This window comes from Diadema antillarum, unplaced genomic scaffold (genome assembly GCF_040938485.1).
Source record: "Diadema antillarum isolate AM-2024a unplaced genomic scaffold, OU_Dant_1.0 seq00000643_RagTag, whole genome shotgun sequence".
NCBI classification, from domain to species: domain Eukaryota; kingdom Metazoa; phylum Echinodermata; class Echinoidea; order Diadematoida; family Diadematidae; genus Diadema; species Diadema antillarum.
The window spans coordinates 1234181-1256956 of record NW_027271557.1 but is presented as its reverse complement, the minus strand read 5'-3'; the positions used below and the strand labels follow the sequence as shown (position 1 = coordinate 1256956).

The following is a 22776-nucleotide window of genomic DNA, read 5'->3' as shown; positions in this document are numbered from 1 at the left end:
CATTCCTACAGTGTAAAGTGATCTATGTAAAGTTTTAATTAGATGAGTTTATATTGAAGTTCTCAGAGAGTGTAAAACGTGGACTCTTATTTTTATTAGATTTATTTTGAATCTTAATACAATTATTAAGTACTCAATTTTTGTCATTGTTTACAAACATATATAATTTCAAGTTCAGGTTTAAAAATCCACTGGAGAATCTGATATTTTATTGTTTTAATAATAAAAGAACATAATCGATTATTTAATTAATTCCTTTGTTTACATTTGTTGATATTTGTGTTGTCCCAACCGATTACTTTTTATTTTTGGAGGTTAAACACGAAAGAATATGTATTAATATACTGGGTAGTTTAAAATCCTCCACATTGGTGACCCCGACGTGATCGGTTGAAAGACACACATATCTAATATTGTAAACTAGGTTCAACTGTATATCATCTGTACATTATCTGTATATTATCTGTGTAATATCTAGTCTCCTCTAGTCATGGCTCTGCCACAACAAACCAATGAGACGACTGCAGTCGTACAGCCTGCAGTAAGCTATGTATCAGTTAAGCTGCCACCTTTTTGGCCAGCTGATCCAATCGTTTGGTTCGGTCAAGCTGAGGCTCAGTTTGCGACCCGCAATATTACTAGCGATCAGACGAAGTATCACCACATAGTTTCGGCTCTCCAGCCGGAGATAGCAGTGGAGGTGCGTGACCTCATTATCAATCCCCCTGTTGAAAAGCCATACGCCACTCTTAAGGCTGAATTAATCAAACGCACAACTGCATCAGAACAGAGGAGAGTACAGCTCCTTCTCAGTGATGAAGAGTTAGGAGACAAGAAGCCGTCTCAGCTCCTACGCCGAATGCGCCAACTGCTAGGAGAACGTCACCTCGAGGAAGGCATTTTCAAGGAGCTTTTCCTACAACGCTTACCTCCGAACGTACGAGTTGTCTTGGCGGCATCAGTTGACGCAGTTTCTGTTGACGCTTTGTCGAATCTAGCTGACCGCATCATGGACGTGCACATTCCTCAAGTCGCCGCGACGGCACCTGTGACTCATGAGGAGCCTATGGCAGTCAACATCAGCAACAACGTAAACCTTGAAGCTAAGGTAAACGCATTAGTTTCAGCAGTTGACAGACTTCAGGTTCAGCTAGAAGGACGCTCACGCTCAACATCACGAGGAGCAAAGTCAGGGCGTAATCGTAGCCCAAGTCGAGAGCGCAGTCAGAACCAGGACCGCAAGTCAGTCGGAGACTTGTGCTGGTATCATTATCACTTCGGCGCCCAAGCAAAGCGATGCAATCAACCTTGTAAATTCCCAGTGATCGACAAATCTTCCCCGGCGGGAAACGCGAATCCCAGCCAGTAGACGCGGCAATACCAGCTGGGAACACCGCCTGCCGCCTGTTCTATGTCAAGGACTATTCCTCACAGACGAGATTCCTAGTGGATACCGGAGCAACTGTGAGTGTACTTCCTGCTTCTGAAAAGGATCGCAAATCCCTTTCTCATTACACTCTACAGGCGGCGAATAAATCTACTATCAGAACTTATGGACAAAGATCTCTCACCCTCAACCTAGGCCTTCGGCGAACTTTTCGGTGGATCTTTGTTGTAGCAGACGTAACCACACCACTGCTAGGAGCTGACTTCTTGCATCATTTTGGACTGACAGTGGATGTTCGTGCACGGCAACTCAGGGACTCAACGACACAATTGACTGTTGCTGCTATAGGTCCAGTTACCTCGCCTGGCACTCATCTCACGTTGAGCCCGGTTGAACCGACGAATCCATACGAGGAGATCCTGACTGAATTCGCCGACATCACTCGTCCGCTATACAAGGACGTACCCATCAAGCATGACGTGACACATCATATCGTCACCAAGGGCCCACCATGCGTTGCTCGCCCTCGTCGACTAGCTGATGATCGACTCAAAATAGCCAAGGATGAGTTTCAGCACATGCTGGATCTCGGCATTATTGAGCCGTCTGATAGCTCATGGTCCTCCCCTCTGCACATGGTCCCAAAGAAGTCAGGAGACTGGCGCCCTTGTGGAGACTACCGTGCCTTGAATCGCGTTACAGTGCCTGACAGGTATCCAATACCACATTTGCAAGACTTTGCAATTAACTTGGTCGGAAAAAGGATCTTTTCAAAGATCGACCTGGTCAGAGCTTACCACCAGATTCCGATTGATCCGGCAGATGTACCAAAAACTGCCATCACTACTCCGTTCGGACTCTTCCACTTCAAGCGGATGCCATTTGGCCTACGTAATGCAGCACAAACCTTTCAAAGGTTTATCGACCGTGTCACAAGGGATCTCTACCTTTCGTCTATGCATATATTGACGACCTCTTGATCGCTAGCGAGACACCAGACCAGCACCGTGAACACTTGCGGCAACTCTTTGCACGCTTACAAGAGTATGGTGTGGTCATAAACCCTAAGAAATGCGAGTTTGGCAAGCCTGAACTTCACTTCCTGGGCCATCATCTTGACTGCCATGGTTGTCGCCCTCTGCCAGAGAAGGTGAATGCAATCAAGGACTTCCCTCAGCCTACCTCGTTGAAGCAGCTGCGTACCTTCCTTGGTATGTTCAACTTCTACCGACGTTTTGTCCCGCATTGTGCTGACGTCCTTGCACCTCTGACTGATTTACTCCGCAAGCATCCTCGACGCTCTTCTAAGCAAATGCCTTGGACTCAGGAGTGTACTTCTGCATTCAGCAAGGTCAAAGAGGCACTCGCTAATGCAACGATGTTAGTACACCCTTCATCAGATCGACCAAGCGCTATCATGGTCGATGCTTCTGACGCCGCTGTTGGGGCAGTGCTCCAACAGAACTTCGATGGGCAGTGGAGACCACTAGCCTTCTTCTCCAAGAGACTCCAACCCACTGAGGTTAGGTACAGCACATTCGGTCGTGAACTACTTGCTGTCTACTTGTCGATCAAACACTTTCGTCATTTTCTGGAAGGACGCGAGTTTACGGTCTACACGGATCACAAGCCTCTGGTTTACGCCCTTCATTCAAAGCCTGATCGACACTCACCCAGAGAGATTCGTCACTTGGACTTTATCTCGCAATTCACGAGCGATATTCGGCACATCAAAGGTCAAGACAATGTGGTTGCCGATGCTCTCTCACGCATCCCAATCATGGCCCTGCATACTTCCCAGGACATCGATCTCGACAAAATTGCAAAGGATCAACAAGATGACGCAGAACTGCAGTCGCTTCTGAACGACACTTCATCCTTGCAATTGGAAAAAGTTCCCCTGTCCTCTGGAGCTGGTCACATCTGGTGTGATGTCACTTCTGGACAACCACGTCCGTACATACCTCAACAACATAGACGGGCAGTCTTTGAATCAATCCACGGACTATCCCACCCAGGCATCAACGCCACACAGAAGCTCATTGCCACGCGTTATGTCTGGCCTTGGATCAACAAAGACGTCCGCACATGGGCGCGCACATGCGTTCAGTGCCAACGAGCAAAGGTTCACAGGCATACCAGAGCACCTCTTGGCACTTTTGCTACCCCTGATGCACGCTTTGCCCACATCCATATCGATCTAGTTGGACCCCTGCCTCCTTCGCAAGGTTTTACTTACCTACTGACAGTAGTAGATCGATTCACCCGTTGGCCAGAAGCATTTCCCCTCAAGGACATCTCTGCAGAAACAGTCGCCAAGGTCCTCGTTGGAGAATGGATCTCCCGTTTTGGAACGCCTTCATCCATTACCCACGACCGCGGACGACAATTCGAATCTGTGTTGTTCAAGACATTGTCCGACCTGATAGGCAGTACCTCAGTACGTACTACTGCGTATCATCCGCAGTCCAATGGACTTGTTGAACGATTGCACAGGCAGATCAAAGCCTCTCTCAAGGCTCAGCCTGAACCTCACCGCTGGAATGAGTATCTTCCCCTCATTCTCCTGGGCATACGTGCCACAGTTAAGGAGGATGTCGGATCAACACCAGCTGAGCTAGTTTACGGAACCACGCTCAGGCTACCTGGACAAATGGTCAATCCAAGTTCAACAAAGGAACCCCTGGACGCCACAGACTATGTACATAGGCTCAGGCATCACATGACCACACTGTCGCCGTCTGACACACGCCGACAAACTACCAAGACCTTTTTTGTCCCGAAAGCCTTGGAAGAATGTACATATGTATTTGTACGTCAAGACCATGTACAAAAACCCCTTCAACCACCCTATGCCGGTCCCTTCCAGGTCAAGCATCGCACTTCCAAATACTTCGTCATTGATCAGCTCGGTAAAAGAGCTACTGTGAGTGTTGACCGCCTGAAACCGGCATTCATTGAGAATCCTTCGGGATCGAAGGAAAAGTCCCAGCAGAAGCCTAGGGAGACTACTAAAGTCTCTGCTTCTCCTGCGTCAACCTCTACGGAAAAAGGGAAAACTCCCACTCCACCTCCTCCCAAATCTCCAGTTCGGGTCACTCGATCTGGCCGACATGTGCATTTCCCAAAGCGTTTTGTTTCTTTTGCAAGATAATTTTTTTTGTTTCAGATTTAAGCACATGCTACTATTTCTTTTAATTCGTCATTCCTGGCTTTTCAGCAAGTCATGACTAGGAGGGGGCTAATGTAGCATGTTCTTATTTTTGTCCGTGATTTAGCCACAGGTATTATGACGTATGTACCTGTATTTAAGTTTTATGCGCATTCTATTATTAAGTAATAATGAGCGCTGCGCTATTTGAGGCGTGCCTCTTTGTGCGTTGTCTGAGCGCATCGCGCTCAAGTTTTAGTATTGTTATGTCGTTGCTAAGACGTGAGATTCTATTAACGCATTGTCTTGCGGACATTTTTTTTAAAGCAAGAGATAGATATCTTGTTTCATATACACACACTCACTTACTTACTTACTTACTTACTGGTCAATATTCAAGGCAGGAGATGATCCTATAATTTCCCGATATTTTTATTTATTGCGGAGAGAGCTTGCCACCGTTTTTCCTTCAGAGACACTTACATTTCGGACTTTGTTGTTCATCATCGCGCGATTTCTTTGATCTGTCTGGCAACATCTCATCTCATCTCATCTCTTCTGCAACATCTCATCTCACCTCACCTCATCTGATATCATCTCATCTCATCTAATCTCATCTCATCGTTTCCTGACTATTTCTGAACTCTCCCTCATCACTACCTTGTTTTCCTTGGAACTGTTACATCACTATCGATATTTCAACTGTTGCATCGCTACCTGTTGCATCGTTACCGGATCGCTACCGTTTATCGCCGCGCACTGTCTCCTATCTGCAACGTAGTTATTCCAAGGACATTTATTTCTCATCAGAGCCTGATCTCTCCTGGCCACCCGTTCGTATATAGATCTATTTAATAATATTTTCAGTTATAAAAGATTAACATTCAATTGCTTTATTTTTAGGGGTTATTATTAGAGCATTCCTACAGTGTAAAGTGATCTATGTAAAGTTTTAATTAGATGAGTTTATATTGAAGTTCTCAGAGAGTGTAAAACGTGGACTCTTATTTTTATTAGATTTATTTTGAATCTTAATACAATTATTAAGTACTCAATTTTTGTCATTGTTTACAAACATATATAATTTCAAGTTCAGGTTTAAAAATCCACTGGAGAATCTGATATTTTATTGTTTTAATAATAAAAGAACATAATCGATTATTTAATTAATTCCTTTGTTTACATTTGTTGATATTTGTGTTGTCCCAACCGATTACTTTTTATTTTTGGAGGTTAAACACGAAAGAATATGTATTAATATACTGGGTAGTTTAAAATCCTCCACAAGTTCATTGTGGGAGATATTTTAGATTTTACAGTGGTTGACAATCATGTGCATCTGATTTTCAGTTAATAGATTGAAAATTGTAGGCCTACTAAAAATGAGTGGGGGAACGATTTGGAATATCGAGACATGATAATATGTTTTTTTTTTTCTTGAGAAAACGTGTTATTTTATCAAGGAACAAGTTCACATAAACAAATTACATGACAGTAAATGAGCTAATATCAGGCCTATAGTATGACTTCAAACAATGTGACAGAATAGCGCCACAGTTCATATAATTCCGAAGGTTCGTTAGTAGGCACGCATTCACCGTCTTTACATTTTCGGAATAACGAACCTTTGGAATAATAATTTTGGTCATGCACCGTCCAAGCAGGAATTTGATTTATTTGTGCAAGAAAACGAATTACATACCGATTATCACTGATCATGGTGTCATCCTTTAATCCAAGTTATACTATTATGGCTATTTTTCGATTGTTTGTTTGATTATCAATAATGTTTATGCCATAACGTAACGTATAATGATGATGATAATGATAAAACAGCATAATTTATACAACGCCATTTATCCTACCTGTGTTTGTTTGTTTGTTTGATAGATACTTTATTTTCTGCAAATCAATACATAAATTACATAATCATGAACATGGGAAACATACAAAGTATATTTGAAACAGAGTCGTTTGACTTGCATAAACAACGATATAAAAGGAAATTAATGATATATACAGTATGCATGTCTATGCAGCAGGGATTACAATAACAACAAGAAGCGATAATGCAGAGGGCCGTGTGTATAATAGGTGTTTAAAGGCGCCCAGCTCCCACATGATCATGGGTGTATCTCATTCCCTTGAAGCATGTGTCTCCCTGCTATACAGTGCGGCGGGGATTCTTCCTCTCCAGTGGCGGATCCAGGGAGGACCGCAACCGGCGCACCCCCCCCCCCTTTATTTTTTTTTTGAAACAAAAGAAATAAAAAGAAAAAAAATGGGGAGGGGTGCGTACGCCCCCCTTTAATTTTGTAAACGCCCCCCCCCCCCCCTCTTTACGGAATTCCTGGATCCCCCTGCTCTCTCTGTACTATGCTGACAGAGAGTGAGAGGAAGCATTTTTGATCAAAATAAAATGCCTCCTAAAGCTCCCCTTCATACAGTGTATACGTTGAGTACACTGTAGGGCCTCAGAAAGTGGATGCTTCTGAACTATCGTTATCCCCTCGGCCTCCATATTTGCAAACAATGTTTTTTCTTTTCTTCTATTTCCTTCATCTTCTACGTTTTTTTCTTTTTCTCCCTCGTTTATTTTGAAATAGAATTATTGCAAAAAGTTGAAGAGCGCACTTCAAGACACTCACTCGAATTTCTGAATTTTCGCGAATTGGCACTTCCACTGGCATTCAACGCACATTGAAGACAGTCAAGACATTCGCGCAAGTTTCATGTACTTTTGTTGATATTATTACCATTATCATAGTCGTTGCTAACAAGAAAAGACAGTTAATTGAAAGCCGGCAAGCACCCATCGCGCCCTTTCTGCATCTTTGATTAATAGTGCATCTGCAAGGGGAGGGGGGGGGGGAGGATGGCTTTAGATGAATGATTGATTCTATCATAGTCAAGGCGAAGCAACGCTACCCATCTTTTCGGTTCAAACCGACAAAATGAACAGCAGTGAATAAAGTGGTGACAGAAGCCATGAAAATACCTGAAATCTTATCTACCAGTCACGTCCAATACATGGAAGAAGAAGAAAAAATTGAAATGGGGTAACAAATGATTATTTTTGTTGTCGTCGAATCGAATGTTTGCGCTAAAGTGATATTGTATTGTATTCTAGATTCATCGTCAATCATCGTTATTCATCGGGCAAATGGATTCTTCTCGCTTTCTGAATCAAGTCTGAAAAAAAAATCAGCAGGAATATCAAACATTCTTTACCCGTAGGCAAAATATTCATAATGGTATGTCTGAACCTTACGTTTGGCCTCATTTAGTCTTTCCTATTGTGTTTACTGCCCTCATACGATCAATGTTGCAATACTCGGCGCACCTTCGATCAACACAACTCGTTCGTTGGATCGTTGGGCCTGAGCTTTTGTGTCGCTAGCTTGTGTGTGTCTGTTCAAGGAGCTTCCGAAGCTCTTTGGTCTTGGTTCTACGTGATACGTGAATGGGGAGAATCCAAGGCGAAGGGATCGACTCGACTAGCTAGACCAACTAACGGCGCAGTCTGTGTGTAGTAGAAAAAGTTCTAGTGTTATAGAGCCAGCAGCCAGTCGGTGAAGTAAAGGTTTCTGCGATCAAGGTACAATTGTACATTTCTTGCTTGGAACGGAAAGGAAAGATGGCGGCGAAACTTTGCCTCTGCTTCTGCTTCCTAATCAGCATATGCTTGGGTAAGTTTACTTAGATAGAAGCCATTTGCCTCGTGAGTCTGTGGATGCATGGTCTGATTCTGAGTAACGCTATTAAAAGAGACCTAATCTAGTCACTAGTAGTAGGGTGTCTGGTAGATTTTTGCAACTGGAGAAATACAAGTCATTTCACACTAAAACATACATATCCATAATGTCCATAGTTTACATAATACATGTGCAAAATTTCTTTCCATAATCATGAATAATAGTGAAGTTATGAGCAAATAAAAACAGGGTATTTTTCATCCTCACGCTGTCAAAACCTTGGCGAAAAAGTGGGTCGCGAGCGTAATGAAATTCACTGTCAAGCGCACTCCAGTGGGCGGTGCTATTCACTGCGTTCATCACATTCAAAGCGCGCGTGTTTCTAAGGCTAAGCGCGCATCCTTGTCAGCTAGCACACACCTACCCAGCCAGCTGTGTTACGTGCGAGGCCCGCTTCGATCCCGCGGCACGCACTTGTACTTGCACTCGCACGCGATTTGTACACACGGGTTTACGTACGAGACCGATGACCCATCATACATACAAACGTAGGTCTAACAGCGCGGCGGAGTAAAAGCGCACACAGTAGTAGTGCATGTGCGATATGTAGTACAGTGTACATGGAGACGCGCACATGTACCGGTACTCACGTTACGTACCGGCGGTGCGCTATAGCAGCTAGGTGCGGAGGCTGAACATCGTACCTATGCATGCAAAACCGACTCGACTGTATGGAGCTTTGCGTAAGTGCGCGCCGTAACCACGAGTCATGGCGTGTAACTACGTGTCTAGACTTGTAGGCCCCGCCTCGCTTAGTTCGCTGATGCTGTTACTATGCTGACAAGGGTATCTTAATCGCTATTTCGCGGGTTTATCCTGGGGAATAAGCGAAAAACCAATGCTATTTTTGGATTCAGCACCATTGAATCCTCCTACACTGGTATGGCCAGTTTCACAGTCGGACGGAACAGCCGAGTTATAGCGATGTTTAGGCTTAAATCTGAATTTAGGTAGCAATACGTCTTGATATCTAAACTCGGCGTAGGACAAGAAGAATGAGACCACCACAAGCTTTCATATGATACCAAATTTGTGGAGATTTGTTCCCGGGATAAACCCGCGAAAATGCCCGAAAGGTGATTTTAAGCCAAAATTGTGGGTCCACTTTTTGACCGAACGCGCGCCCTACGTTTGCCCATTGCCCAACACGCACTGAACGCATCTGGTAGTCGTAAGTTTATTTGAAAATGCTAGCGCTTTTGCATTCAAAATGTGACTTTCGTGATATCATTTAGTATCGAAGATAATATGGTAGATTTCTCTTATTGTAAAAAATGTTTTGAAGTAGTTTTATGTTCTGTAGATGCATGTAGACCTAGAAAATCTAGTTCAAAGATGACTTGTGAACTCGCGACTTTTGCGTGAATTTCGAAGGGGATGACAAAGCGCATCGCGCTACCGACGCCCTACTAGTAGTAGTATGGTTGGGTGTTCATAATACCGGACACCTAACGTTTTTTCTATCAATAGAAACGTGAAAAATCTCACAATTTGACTGAAATTTTACTCACGTGTGGAGAAAATACTCCGGATTCACAAGCGCGCACTAAAAATGCGATCTGAGGTACGCGCTCTTAGATGGCGTCTTCGAACGCGTGGGGTGTCATTTTTTCCGCACTCAGTTGCCCTGCTCATTTCAACCGACCACCCTGACAATGCGTATAAAGGGCACTTAAATGCGTTTTTTCGACAGGCCGCTGTTTTTTTCTAGCCGTCATTTTTTCCCCGATAACATTTGAATATATTTTGAATCCTTCGATATTACTTTTGAAGGACTGTTTGATGAATTTGACTTGATTTTCATTAGGAAACTTTTCATCGTAATTGAAATAAATTAGATGAGTCGGTTTGTTGTTTCACATTCATTTCTCGTTTCTGCATCAACTCGTACGGTCGTAGCGGGCGACAAAATGTTTGTGTCATGTATATGTGTAACGTGTGTGCACGATTGTACAAGCGGCGGTGACAATTTTGCGGTCAAAATCGTCAAATTTATTACGGAAGGATACTCTACATCTAACAACGAGTCAGCAAAGGTAGGCCTAGTTACATGTAGTTACACGATAAACCTTACTCGATTTTGCTAAATTTCGGTAATTTAGAGGGAATACTTAGTTGTTTTCGCCACATTTTACTCGGTAGCGTAGCCCAGTGAAGAATCGAACACCGTTGCGCGTAGTCCCATGCGTACATTTTCTTTCTGTACGCGCAATGCCATTATAATGCGCGGCCGGTCGTTATGGACCCGGTCGGTAGGTTGGACACCTACCATACTAGCGTTAGTAGTAGTAACAGTAAAGTTTACTGTCTGAACTTGACTACTGTAGTCTGTAGTATCGCCGGCCGGCCATGATCGTTTGCACGACATGAATAAAACTTGCCTCGCTGGGATAGAGTCTATAATTTTACCCAACCTAGGCTATACAGTAATTTACACGAGGAGGTTGGGTTGTACTTGTACTTTTTGTAGTCCTTTGGGCGATTGTGCACTTTACGGCCCTAGGCCCTATATTTACATCGGTGCGAGATTTTACCCTAATCGAGCAGTGATGCGTGCGAATTCGAGTTCCTACAGTATCAGGCACCGCGGGTCGACAGCAAAACAAAACAAAACTAGACCTACATGTAGAGATTGTAATTTGTCATCATTGACAAATTAAGGTGATCCGATTTTTTTTTAATCAATGATTCGAGTCGTGATCGCAATAAGCATGACCATACAGGTTTCATCTCTGTTTAGAGACGTTGGCCGTGTGATGTTTGGATTCTCATTTAGAAAAGGGAGTCATATCTGCCATCTTTGGTACAAAATTCTGTATACACTAGACTAGATAACGAAGATACAGCAACAAATACATATGACCTTTGACCCACCTTTACACTCCCAAGATGGCATCTGAGGAAAAAGTGGTTATTTTGTGAAATGATTCTTGCGACATCGTCTATATTACGTGTGCAAAATATGGGAAAGATAGGACAGGTATTCGCCAAGATACAAGATGAAACATTTATGACCTTTGACCCTAATTTACATACCCAAGATGTTGTCCGATCAAGTAGTTGTTATTTTATGAAATAATGTACGTGACATGAACTAAACATGTGCTAAGTATGGAGGTGATAGGAGCTGTTTTTCTTGATTTATTGCGAAGAAAGTTGCAGAAAGAAAGAAATATCTCAATACATCGAAGATGAGCTTTAATTTCAACCAAGATTTTCGATGTGATTTCGACGTTGTATGAAAAAACGTAGGGCACTTGACAATAGCGCAAAGTCTCAGCTACAACATATCAAAATATGGGAGAAATTCACTGAAGGGTAAGTGAGGTAGTGCTCGATAAAGGCAATCATGTCCATTTTCACATGATCTAGAGAAATCCCCTCCCATAGACATAACATGTCATAACGAAGATAAAGAAAGAAGTACAATGTACATATGATCTTTGACCCCACTTTGCACAGACAAGATGGCATCTGAGCAAAAAGTGGTTATTTTGTGAAATGATCCTTGTTATATAGTCTTTGTGTGTGCAAAATATGGGAAAGATAGAACATGTATTCACCAAGATACAGGATGAAACATTTATGACCTTTGACCCCAATTTACATGTACCCAAGATGGCGTCTCATCAAGTACTGTAGTTGTTATTTTGTGAAATGATGTACGTGACATGAACTAAACATGTGCAAAATATGGTGATGATAGGGCTTGTTTTTCTTGAGTTATTGCAAAGAAAGTTGCAGAAAGAAAGAACTATTTCAATACATCGAAGATAAGCTTTAATTTCAACCAAGTTTTTTGACGTGATGCTGACATCGTATGAAAAAACGGAGGGAACATTACGATAGCCCAAAATCTCAGCTACAACATATTAAAATCTGGGAGAAATTCACCAAAGCATAAGTGAGCTAATGCTCGATAAAGATAGTCATGTCAATTTTCATTTCCAGAAAAACTGCACTCCCATAGAGATAACACGTAAACTGGTCAAATTTGACAAGATTAATCCATTTTTACGAGGTGATACCGTCATCCAATCAAAAATTTGTAATTCTATGTTTGAAAGAACATTAAATAAGCTACAACATACTGAAATCTGGGGAAAAATCGGCAACGGATTAGTGAGATATGCTCGAGTGAAGTTGAAATTTGATGACGTCATTTTGAAAATTTACTTTTTTTACTTTATTAAGAAATTTGATATCTTTTATTCATTTTGCCAGCATTGCCAACATATGAAATGACATGTACAACTCATCAGCTTTTCGAATATGTAAAGAAATTGGGGGGTCACCGTCCATCCTGACGAGTAAAATTGGATTTAAATTTGGCAGTTTTTTGGCATAGTTGCACTGTATATCGCCATTGACGCGCGCGCGGAATTTCAACTTTTACGGGCCCGTATGACGTCATATTGAGTCGGATTGACTTATAACGTGGTAGAAATATTCCTTGACATTTCATACATCCGATCCGTGTGAAAAAACGGGAAATTTCAATTGCATATGAGCTGTATGTGCGAATATGTGCGCGCGCGTACGCGTCCGTCCAATTTTTTCAATTTTTCAAAAAATGCTCCAAATGATCTGAAACATGTGCAAAAAAAATTTGAGCTCGATTGGAGCATGTCAACATTTTAACGTGCACGTACGCGCATGGTTTAAGTGTAAACTGAAATTTGAGAAAATGTGTAGAATGCGCGTAATTTGAACTATATGTGACGTAAATTTCATTGAAAAATTCCATTCCAAATTAATGAGATATTAATGAAAATGTGTTTTCATATAATGACGTCATGGTGACGTCACGGTCCACTGATCACAATGATTTTTACAAAATCTGTCGTCTTTGTGACATGATACATATGGTATAATTTTGAAATTGATAGGCAGAGGACTTTCTGAGCTAATCTCTGCACAACTTTTGTCCAGAAATAAAGAATCAGTACAGATACAGAAGGTGATCCGAAGGATACTCGGATCACACTAAGTACATCACCATGTTCTTATAATCTGAAATAATTTAATTCAGATACTCAACTATAAGTCATTCAGATCAGACTGGGTGCTGGGATGAATAGGATCTAGGGACATCATGATGTCATTTACTATATGCCAAATATTTTGCTAGGTTTTTGTTTTCGCGAATGTCGCGAGTCAGCTGCTATTCGCGAAATTAAAAACACACAAAAATGTCGACTCCAATGCCGATATGATGTGATGTACGCGTATAGTATACATTTCTTCGTTCAGTACAAGACTCCATGATCGCGAATTTAACCACTCGCAAAATTGTCGGTACCGGGGTAAGTCCCAATTCGAGAAAATTTAGACTCGCGAAATATATGGTGTATACAGTATACTAAACAGTAACACTGCCACTGGTATACTGTAAATAGGGACCTTCAAACATTCTTTTTGATTAGAAGTCTAGTTAAGTAGAACATGATGAATTGGATTCTAATAAATGATATCAAATGATAATAATAATAATTGTACTAATAATAATGATAATAATAATGATAATGATGATAATAATAATAATACAGTGCTGTACTCTCCGCATAATCAGGTAGGCTCGGGCAAAGCATTTCTTACCCGATTATAGCGGAGTACTCGATTAACAGAAGAACACGTCTCATTCACAATTGACACACACAATGTGTATTTACATGCATTGTACACTGCACCAAACACGTACACTATTGTATCTTCTTAATACGTGTGCGCGCATGCTTGCATGGCACAATATACATTGTACCTTACTTACACTTGCTCAGGCACGAGCAATGATTTACACTCTTTTTATGGACAAATATGTCTTCAGTAAACTTTGTCGTTTGACTATAGGCTCCTCGCTAAAACGCAGGCGTTTTCCGAAATGAACACGTCTGTTTACATGCACTAGTCATGTAGAACGTCGGATTACTTTTCGAGAAGTGACTGGGGAAAAGCAAAATTATGGAGCTGGTGCATGGCCTTATTTTCTTTGCAAATTTCTCGTATTGTGGATGTTGTTGCGGAGCGAGGGAGGAGCGCAAGTGTGTTCAACTCCTGTCTGTCTATGCAATTGTGAGTGCCAGCTACATGTGTAATGTTCGTTTTCGTGTTGCAAGTTGGTATGTGTACATGTGTTTTTATGTTTAATCACTCCCAAAATGATCGATCTTGTTTGCAAATTAAGCAGAGAATGCGATTAGCCGTGGAAAATTTGACATGCATGATTTTTTAAAATGTTATATCTGCGATAAAATGTGGGCTGAAATCAGATTAGAAGAAAATTATTTACCCATTTATGCGGAGAGGCAACCCAATTATCAGGTAATTTTAATGTGCATTGGAACTGACTCTGACATTACTACCCAATTAAACGGAGTACCCGATTAAGCGATACCCGATTACGCGGAGAGTACTGTAGTAATAATAATAATAATAATAATAATAATAATATTAATAATAATAATAATAATAATGATAATAATAATGATAATAATAATAATAATAATAGTAATAATAATAGTAATATAATAATAATAAATTAATGATAATAATGGTGGTGATGGTGTGGTGGGGAAATAACGTGTTGCGTTAACCAGTCATCTCGTGTTAATCTTGATGCAGGATGGGCGCAAGTCATTCAGCCTTTTCCCACCGTGCAGACGGTCGAGAATGGTGACCGTATTTCGCTGGACTGCGTGGTCCGCGGCACCACTTCGGACGCCGACGTGGAGTGGAAACATGACGGCAGGAGCGAAGAGGTGGAGCTCATCTCCCTGGGCGACCGGCTGATACGAGACCACAATGGGGCTTATCAGCTGGACAGGACGGGCTCTGGGGACGAGTATACCTGGTCGCTTACAATCAGATCGTTCAACGGCATCCGCGATTCCGGGATCTGGATTTGCACTCACATTAGGGAGGGCAATGAGGTTTCGCAAAGAACAGAACTTCTTGTACCAGGTACATAGTGTATAGTCGCTATGAGTATTACTAGCCTTCCTTCATAAGGAGCCCCATTCTGTAAAAGTGGATATTTTCGCGCGACTAATATTTCGCGCGCGGTGCGGTAAGAAGAGTTTCGTGTGTTTATAATTCCGCGGTATCAAGACATCGACTACAGGAACATATGGCAAGCAAAAATATTCGCGTGCTTTTATTTTCGCGCTAGTATCTGATTGCGCGAAATGCGCGAAAATTTCAGCACCGCGAAAATTTCCACTTTTACAGTAATACTGATTAAATCAACAAACACATCAGTTTCCTAATTCAGCCATTTCAAAGCCAGTTTTCATCATTCATTAAACTTTGAATTCCTCTTAACATGCTCTTAAATATTTCATAAGCTATTTCTCATTATCTTACAAAAAGTTTAAATGCTGAAGCCCCATCTCAACCAAAACTATACCATCCCTACAAGCTGAAAATGAACCTTCTCTATTGACACATTCTATCTACAAACGTGTATGACTCATTTCAACTTTCAGAGCAGTAGCATAATCCTTTCAAAAGATCTTAGAGTTAAAAGTGAAGAGTGTGTAGAGGTTTTCTTAGTTCTAAATGAAAAGGGGCCTCTAAGATATAAATCACATTATTCTACAAAATAGTTTTCTAAAAATGGCTAAAATCATTATTTCCCATTTGTTGCATGTTCCCAATCTCGAGAATAATGTTGAAGAAGAATTGCTCTTTCAGAAAATATGATAAACTCAAGATTGACATTGGTTGACCCATTTTACCAATTGGGAGTCCTCACGATAAAGGGTGTGTGACATTCGATTAAAGTTTTGTGCTGCATAGTTACAATGTACATGCAATACAACAAATATTGTCATGTCTGTCATTTTAATATAATGTACTCGGTTACACCTGACAGTCCAACAGGAGTTATAATTTCCCCTCAAGACAATAATCTCTTGGGGAAAATAAAACTCCCATTGGCATGTCATGTGCTATATTACACCTGAACTACCATATCTCTGTAATACACTGTATTCTACAGAAAATTCTGTCGACATCATTTTCTCACGTATGTGTGCACTACATGATGTCATTCAGATACTAAGGCAAAATTTAGATTTCTGAAAATGGATCATTGTGATATATGTTTCATATGGTTCCATGACATTTGCCACTGCGACAATTGCTCCCACGAAATATCTGCATGCTAAGGCAATCATAAATTCTACCCACAAACATTTCCTTAACGCTTATCCAAATTCTCACATGAAACTAAGCCTAAAAATGTTATCTTGACCCTGGGTGCTGTTCGTTGTTCCGAAGGTTCGCTATTCCCAAGGTTCGTTATTCCGAAGGGTCGTTAATCCGAAACACGCAAATTCCCTATACCTAGAGGTTCGTTAATCCAAAAAAGAAAAAGGGCTTGTTAATCTAAAAATTTGTGGCGTTATTCCGAAGGTTCGTTACTCCGAAGATTGGTTAATCCGGAAATGAAATTCGGAACAATGAACCTTTGTATAACGAACCTTCTGAATAGCGAGCTGTAACCTTGACCCTAACCCTAAGTCCTTGTAGAAGACAAGACCAGAGCAATTATTGCAGGAGCAATGTCCTGTCTCTGTTTCATTTATGACACGTTGGTTTATAAAATCACCTGCACATTTCATCACCTGCTTTCCGATAGCTGTTCCTGTCATCACGCACTTTACTGGCGATCTCAACCCGATCGAGGGCAGCGACGTGCGGCTGGAGTGCGTCGCCGACGGCAACCCCCTGCCCAGCGTGGTCTGGTCGCGCTCCTACCCCGAGACGTACCTCGAGCTGTCGGGCGGGGTGCGAAAGGGCTTTGTGCGGGCGATGCACAACAACACCCTGATGCTAAACCAGATCAGCCGCACCCAGAGGGGCGAGTACACGTGTATTGCCAACAGCAATGCGGCCACCTCCAGCTCTAGCTCCAGTTCCAGCTCCAGCACCATCCAGATTCGCACCATGTATCTGCAGATGCCCTGTGAGTATGCAGCTTTCTTGGAGGAATGCATCAGCAATGTGTCTACCACATATTTAAAAGATGCATTCCATATGACATCTTTACCTACCAGCATTTGTGTGTTCATCATGGGGTTGCTAAATGTAAGTACAGTCAACCTCACCTATGCCATCCTTGCACGCTGTAAGTTAAAAGATCGGCTAAATAAAAAAAAAAAAAAAAGCTTCCCCAGAGGATATGAACTTGTGTTCCTTCTGTTGTGCATCTGAATGAACCTGTTGAAGACAGACTGACTTTGCTACATGTATTACACACATTTCCCGTAGACACTTGCCTTGAGTATTCTCTGGACTCGTCTTCATTGGGTTAATTTAAGCTAAAAGGATATTCCCCAAAGGCTTTTGGATTCGACTAAAGTGAGGTTGACTGCATACTTCCCAACAATTTCATTTGAGAAAGCGGTAGAATCCAGGATGCCTATATGCGAGCAGCGCTAGCTTGAATGCTAATGAAATCTTACAAAAGCGATAGTCTACCGCCAAATGCGGTAGAGTTGGCAAGTATGCGACTGTAAGCTGGCAGTGTTTTGACATTGGAATTTTTTCAGTGTCTCTGAATGCTCCTCCTCTTCATTTCTTGATTGTTTCTCCTCCACTCCCTCCTCATCATTACCTCCGCCTTCGCCAAGGGAGGAGGTCGTGCTTTCATTACCGTTGATTTGTGTGTTCGTTTGTTTGTCCACGTGTGCAAAATAACTCAAAAAGTAGTTAACGGATTTGAATTAATCTTGCAGGAAATGTTTAGAATGATACAGGGTTAACAGATGATCAAATTTTGGTAGTGATCCAAGAATTTTGGGGGGAATTTTTGAGGGATTTTTGATATTTTGGCAGGTAGGGCCAATGAACTTGGGAGTTCGGGCTGCGCGTATATGACGCTTGCATGCGTGAACCAAATTGCGTGCTCTAATTTCTGCCAGGGCGAGGTGTGCCGTGCAGCTGAGGGTTTATGACGTAACAAAGACTTCTATATTGGGAAATTGGGCGACTTGCAGCATACAATGCTATAAGTACGTATGGGTGGAAATCACTGATATCTCTACGGAAGAACAAGATCAGTGGTGGAAATGACCTGCATGCTTGGCGGAGGTCTGCGCTCTCAGAGTGCTTTTCTACTTCTTTTTTTTTTTCACTCTTTTGGTCTTTACAGCATTGCTGTGTCCTTTTTTGTATTGCTTGCCTGGCAGGCTTGTATAAGAGCCAGTAACCAGTGAAGAGATTCAGTAATGATGTGATTTGATCATGGGTTAGTGTGATTGTGAAAATGGTGATGAAGATGTGAGAGCCAAGTTAAAAAGATTCACATTACTTTCCTTCCCCCCCCCCCCCCCACACCTCTGTCCAGATGCTCCCGAGGTGAAGGCCACACTTCCCAGGGTCTATGTGACTGAGGATCACAACGCTGTCCTGGCCTGCACCAGCCAGGCCTACCCAGCGACGTCGTCGACCTCGGATGTGGTGTGGCTCAAGAACGGCGGGGACGTCAGGTCAGGATTTGACTCCCTCTCAATTTTAAGTGAAATATTTTTAATTCAGTCCCTCTAATATGATCACAATGTGTAGTCTCAGGGGGGATGTAATAAGTACTGAACTCTTTGCGTGCCACATTCGCACACCAGCTCGGTTGAAGACTTGCCAGATTTCCATAATTTGCTCAAACACGCAACTGCCCACTAACAAATCAATTTATCGCATTTTGCTATGGTACTTGTACAATGGAAAGTGTCACAAACATAGCTTTGTCATAAAATGTGCGTCCTGACTATGCATGCAATTTCCTCACAACTTTGCTGTACTTCACTTTTAGCATAAATGCTTCAATGAAAGGCACATGTCTTTGAAAGCCAAAATGTTTTGTGAAAGTGCTCATGCATTCCTGTCTCAGAATAATTGGCACATGGGTTTGACACTGTGGAACACAAAGTTCTAGATACATATTCTTCATCCTACTGAACCTACATTGTGGTGTCCTGTACCCTTTCCTAAGTTTGCAACATTGTACAGTATTTCTGTGATATAAACATATCAGGAACAAGGACTGTAAATTATGTATATGATTTGCAATCTCCATTTCTGAAGAATAAAGTTAGAAATGTTAAGTAGCAATTGAATGAAAGTTAAAAGTGTCAGGCAAATATCTTTTACCAATGTGCGATCCATTGCATGCATACCATTTCTTTGTGTTTGTCTGTATACTCATTAAACTTGCTATGATTGGTTTAATGTGCTGCAGGGGCAACTCCGGCCATGACGTGCGCATGCAGCGCCACCGTAGGGACACTCGTGACGAGCTCTACTACTCCACGCTGACCATTTCCCGCGTCAGCCGAACCCACGCCGGCACTTACTCCTGTCAGTTCACAAACAGCGGCGGCACAGCCTCGGCCTCCGTCGTTTTGTCAGGTAAGTCTCCTCGGCAGCTGCTCACACATTTTGCATTTACTGTATAGGCCGAATATTTGGCGAGGTTTTTATTTTCGCAAGGCAGATGCTATTCGCGCATTAAAGACATGCAAAAATAATGACTCTGATCCTGATATGAATGTGACATACACATATTTTTCCCTTCAGTACAGTGCTCCACTATTGCAAAATTAACCACTCGCGAAATCGTCTGGAAGTCCCGATTTGCGAAAATTTAGACTCGCTAAATGTATGGAATATACAGTATGTTGTAACTCAGCGCTGCACACTAGCACTGGTCCGGTGGTCTCGGACCAGTAAAAAATCACTGTTGGACTAGTAATATTTTTTTGAACGGAACAAGTAAAAAATGGAAAAACTGGGTACATATTGGTTTGACAGACAGGTTGGACCAGAAGAAAAAATGGGTTAGTGTGCAGCCCTGTGTAACTACATGTCACCCTCAAGACAGGAGAGATTCCCCCCCCCCCCCCCAACACATTTTGAGTGCCAAATTGCTGAAATAAAGCAGAGAAAGTTTGTTTTTTTAATGAATTGAAAAACTGATGAAAAGTGACAGATTTGTACATTTGTGTTGACTTATATAAGTGTGCTTCTTCTTCTTCTTGCGTATGAGTCAGCTATGCAATTTCGGTCAGGCGTTGCGGCCAGCTCACTGTATCTGGGTCGGGGTTGGTCAGGTTGATGGTGGTGCTTTCTGGTGGGCTGAGGGTAGAGCAGTTGTGGATTACATGGTGTGCAATCTGGTCGGGGTGTCCACAGATACAAGCTGCCAATGAGTGCAGTCCCCAGCGTTTCATGTTATGATTGAAACGCCCAACACCAGTGTGCTGCTTCTATAGATGAGAACTTGACAACAGTTACAAAGTTTGTATTCTGATGTTTGCATGATTTTCCTGTTATATTAATCTTTTCCCGACATCCAGGACTCTTATAAATCCATCTGATGATGATCTTGTAGCATTCTTGTATGCATTCATGTGTAGGCGTGGCTCTCGTTACAAATGTAGAAGTTTCATCATAGTGGGGAAAAATGCATATGAAAATATGCAAATACAATGTAATCATTTTGTGAGCCTAATTCTGACTTCATTGCATATAAGCTTTGTTCTGAATGTGCTCGTTACAATAGAACCGAGTCCACTGTATTGTCTATTCCATGCGATGTAATTCTCCAACAAACGCAATAACACACTGTCTTTTTATTTTACCCCACACCCTTTTTTACCCCACAGTGGAGCCTGAACTCGACCACAGTAAGTACTTTTCTTTTCATACCATCAGGGAATATTGGAGGGGTTCTCTTGTGGTTCAAGGGTATCGAGGCTAAACCTGGAATATTGATGGCTGTTGTATTTCTGCCAGCTATTAATAAAATTTAGTAATTAGTTAAGTAATTGCAGCACATGACTGCTGATTGGGATTTTGTGAAATTATGCTTTATTTATATTTGTTTTCTTAAATCTTACATACTACTGTCTGCTTCTATGTAAAACAGCCCACTTTTAGTAGTTTTCATTGGAGAATGACCAACACCCTGTGTACAGACATTTCAGTTTCAATTTATTCACTTCATAAAATCACATTCAAAATATTGACATAGATGTGTGAGTCAAAGGAGGAAATCACGCAAAAGCTTAAATCACGTTTGCAGCCGTGTACTTACACCCCTCTGTGGCAGACACAGTTAGGACTTTTGATGTATCAGGCGTGGTCATGGTAATGAACTGGCTGACAATGTATGGTATGCCAACCTTGTGAAAAGTACCCACCTCCCCCCAGTGATTAGAAACAGTAGATGGTGTACCAGACCAGAAGAGATAAGTAGAGAAAGGTGGATATTTACATGATTACTGGATATCCATAGACTTTAAGGGGTCTCTCCTGGAGACTTCTGTCAGTTGTACTGAAGATGAATAGATATGTATGGAATAGATAAATGATAATAAATGGGGAACAAACAAATAAATGGGGATACTATCATAAGATGGAAATTTACACAGTATTTTCTTCTTTCTTTCTTTCTTTCTCTATTTATTTCTTTATATTTATTTATTTTTTATATCAGACCAATTGTAATGAGCTCCCCTTGTTTCGGATTTTGTGACTGAGAATATTTTTGTTCTCATTTCATTTTTCCCTAAATCTTCATTCGTTCTTTTTTTTTTTTCTATTTGAGCAGAGCACAGGCAAAATATTCCTTTTTTGTAGTATTTTGCTCATTGACAATTTTAAACAAATATTGCCCCTCGTAAAATAGAGATGACTGTATTAAGAGATGGTATATAGATAAAAAGTTAAGGTTTGTCTCTACAGATTTTAATGTTAGGCAATACATGTATGTTCTACATCGAAATGAATAGAAATTGTTAGCATATGGATGGTTTATTATACATTTTGCTGACATACTGAACCACAAAGTGAAAGTCATAGTGGGTATAAACAATTTTCTTAAAGCTGTGCATACATATTGTTTTTCTTTTTCAGACTTCGGTGCCAAGGAGGAACTGTAGAGCCTGGATTGGACCTAATGGGTTTTTTTTTTTCTGCTAGTCTTTCATCAAGCCAGCTTTCCTTTAATGACACAAGTGCTGAGGTGGCAGAACATGCTTATTGGTGGAGGATGTTTATATCCAAGCAGATAGAAATGCAAAGAATGACTGGAATGAAAGAAAATTGATATCAGGCACCCCCAAATATGTCAGAATTGGCTTTTGGAGGTGATAGTGAAGCTGTATTCTTGTCTATTGCTCCTGTGAAGTGAACAATGCATAAGATTCTGGCCACAAATTGTCCTCTGTTGCTGTAAAATTATATGTCACTTACATGTGGTAAAAATATCAAGTGATCCTTTGGTCAGTGACAGCGTGACAAATTAGCTTTCCCTGTCCACTCATTCTCTGTGTTTAGAATGTTTGTTTATTTGTTTGTTTGTTTTTTATCAAAGAGATTCAATTTAGAATATCCCTCCCTCCACCAGCCCCCCCCCCCCAAAAAAAAAGAAAGAAAGAAAGAAAGATGGAAATCTATGGTGCTGCGATTAATTGATGACT

General features: G+C 41.4%; 1 protein-coding gene across 1 annotated transcript; it reads left to right on the top strand.

The window, feature by feature from the left end:
* The first annotated feature begins 490 nt into the window (after positions 1-490).
* On the top strand, positions 491-22296 carry LOC139736389 (uncharacterized). Its single transcript, XM_071647144.1, has 9 exons — positions 491-1242; positions 1323-2099; positions 2375-4494; positions 14915-15253; positions 16935-17261; positions 18645-18786; positions 19533-19702; positions 20959-20979; positions 22211-22296. Exons 1-9 carry the CDS (start codon positions 491-493, stop codon positions 22234-22236), a joined length of 4674 nt encoding a protein of 1557 aa, XP_071503245.1. The 3' UTR covers positions 22237-22296.
* The last annotated feature ends 480 nt before the right edge of the window (positions 22297-22776 follow it).

Excerpts from the sequence above, each read along its gene's own strand:
- LOC139736389 (XM_071647144.1), top strand. The coding sequence starts at position 491 with ATGGCTCTGCCACAACAAACCAATGAGACGACTGCAGTCGTACAGCCT. Across the intron at positions 17,262-18,644 it reads CATGTATCTGCAGATGCCCT|ATGCTCCCGAGGTGAAGGCC; the intron begins GTGAGTATGCAG and ends ACCTCTGTCCAG. Across the intron at positions 18,787-19,532 it reads AAGAACGGCGGGGACGTCAG|GGGCAACTCCGGCCATGACG; the intron begins GTCAGGATTTGA and ends AATGTGCTGCAG.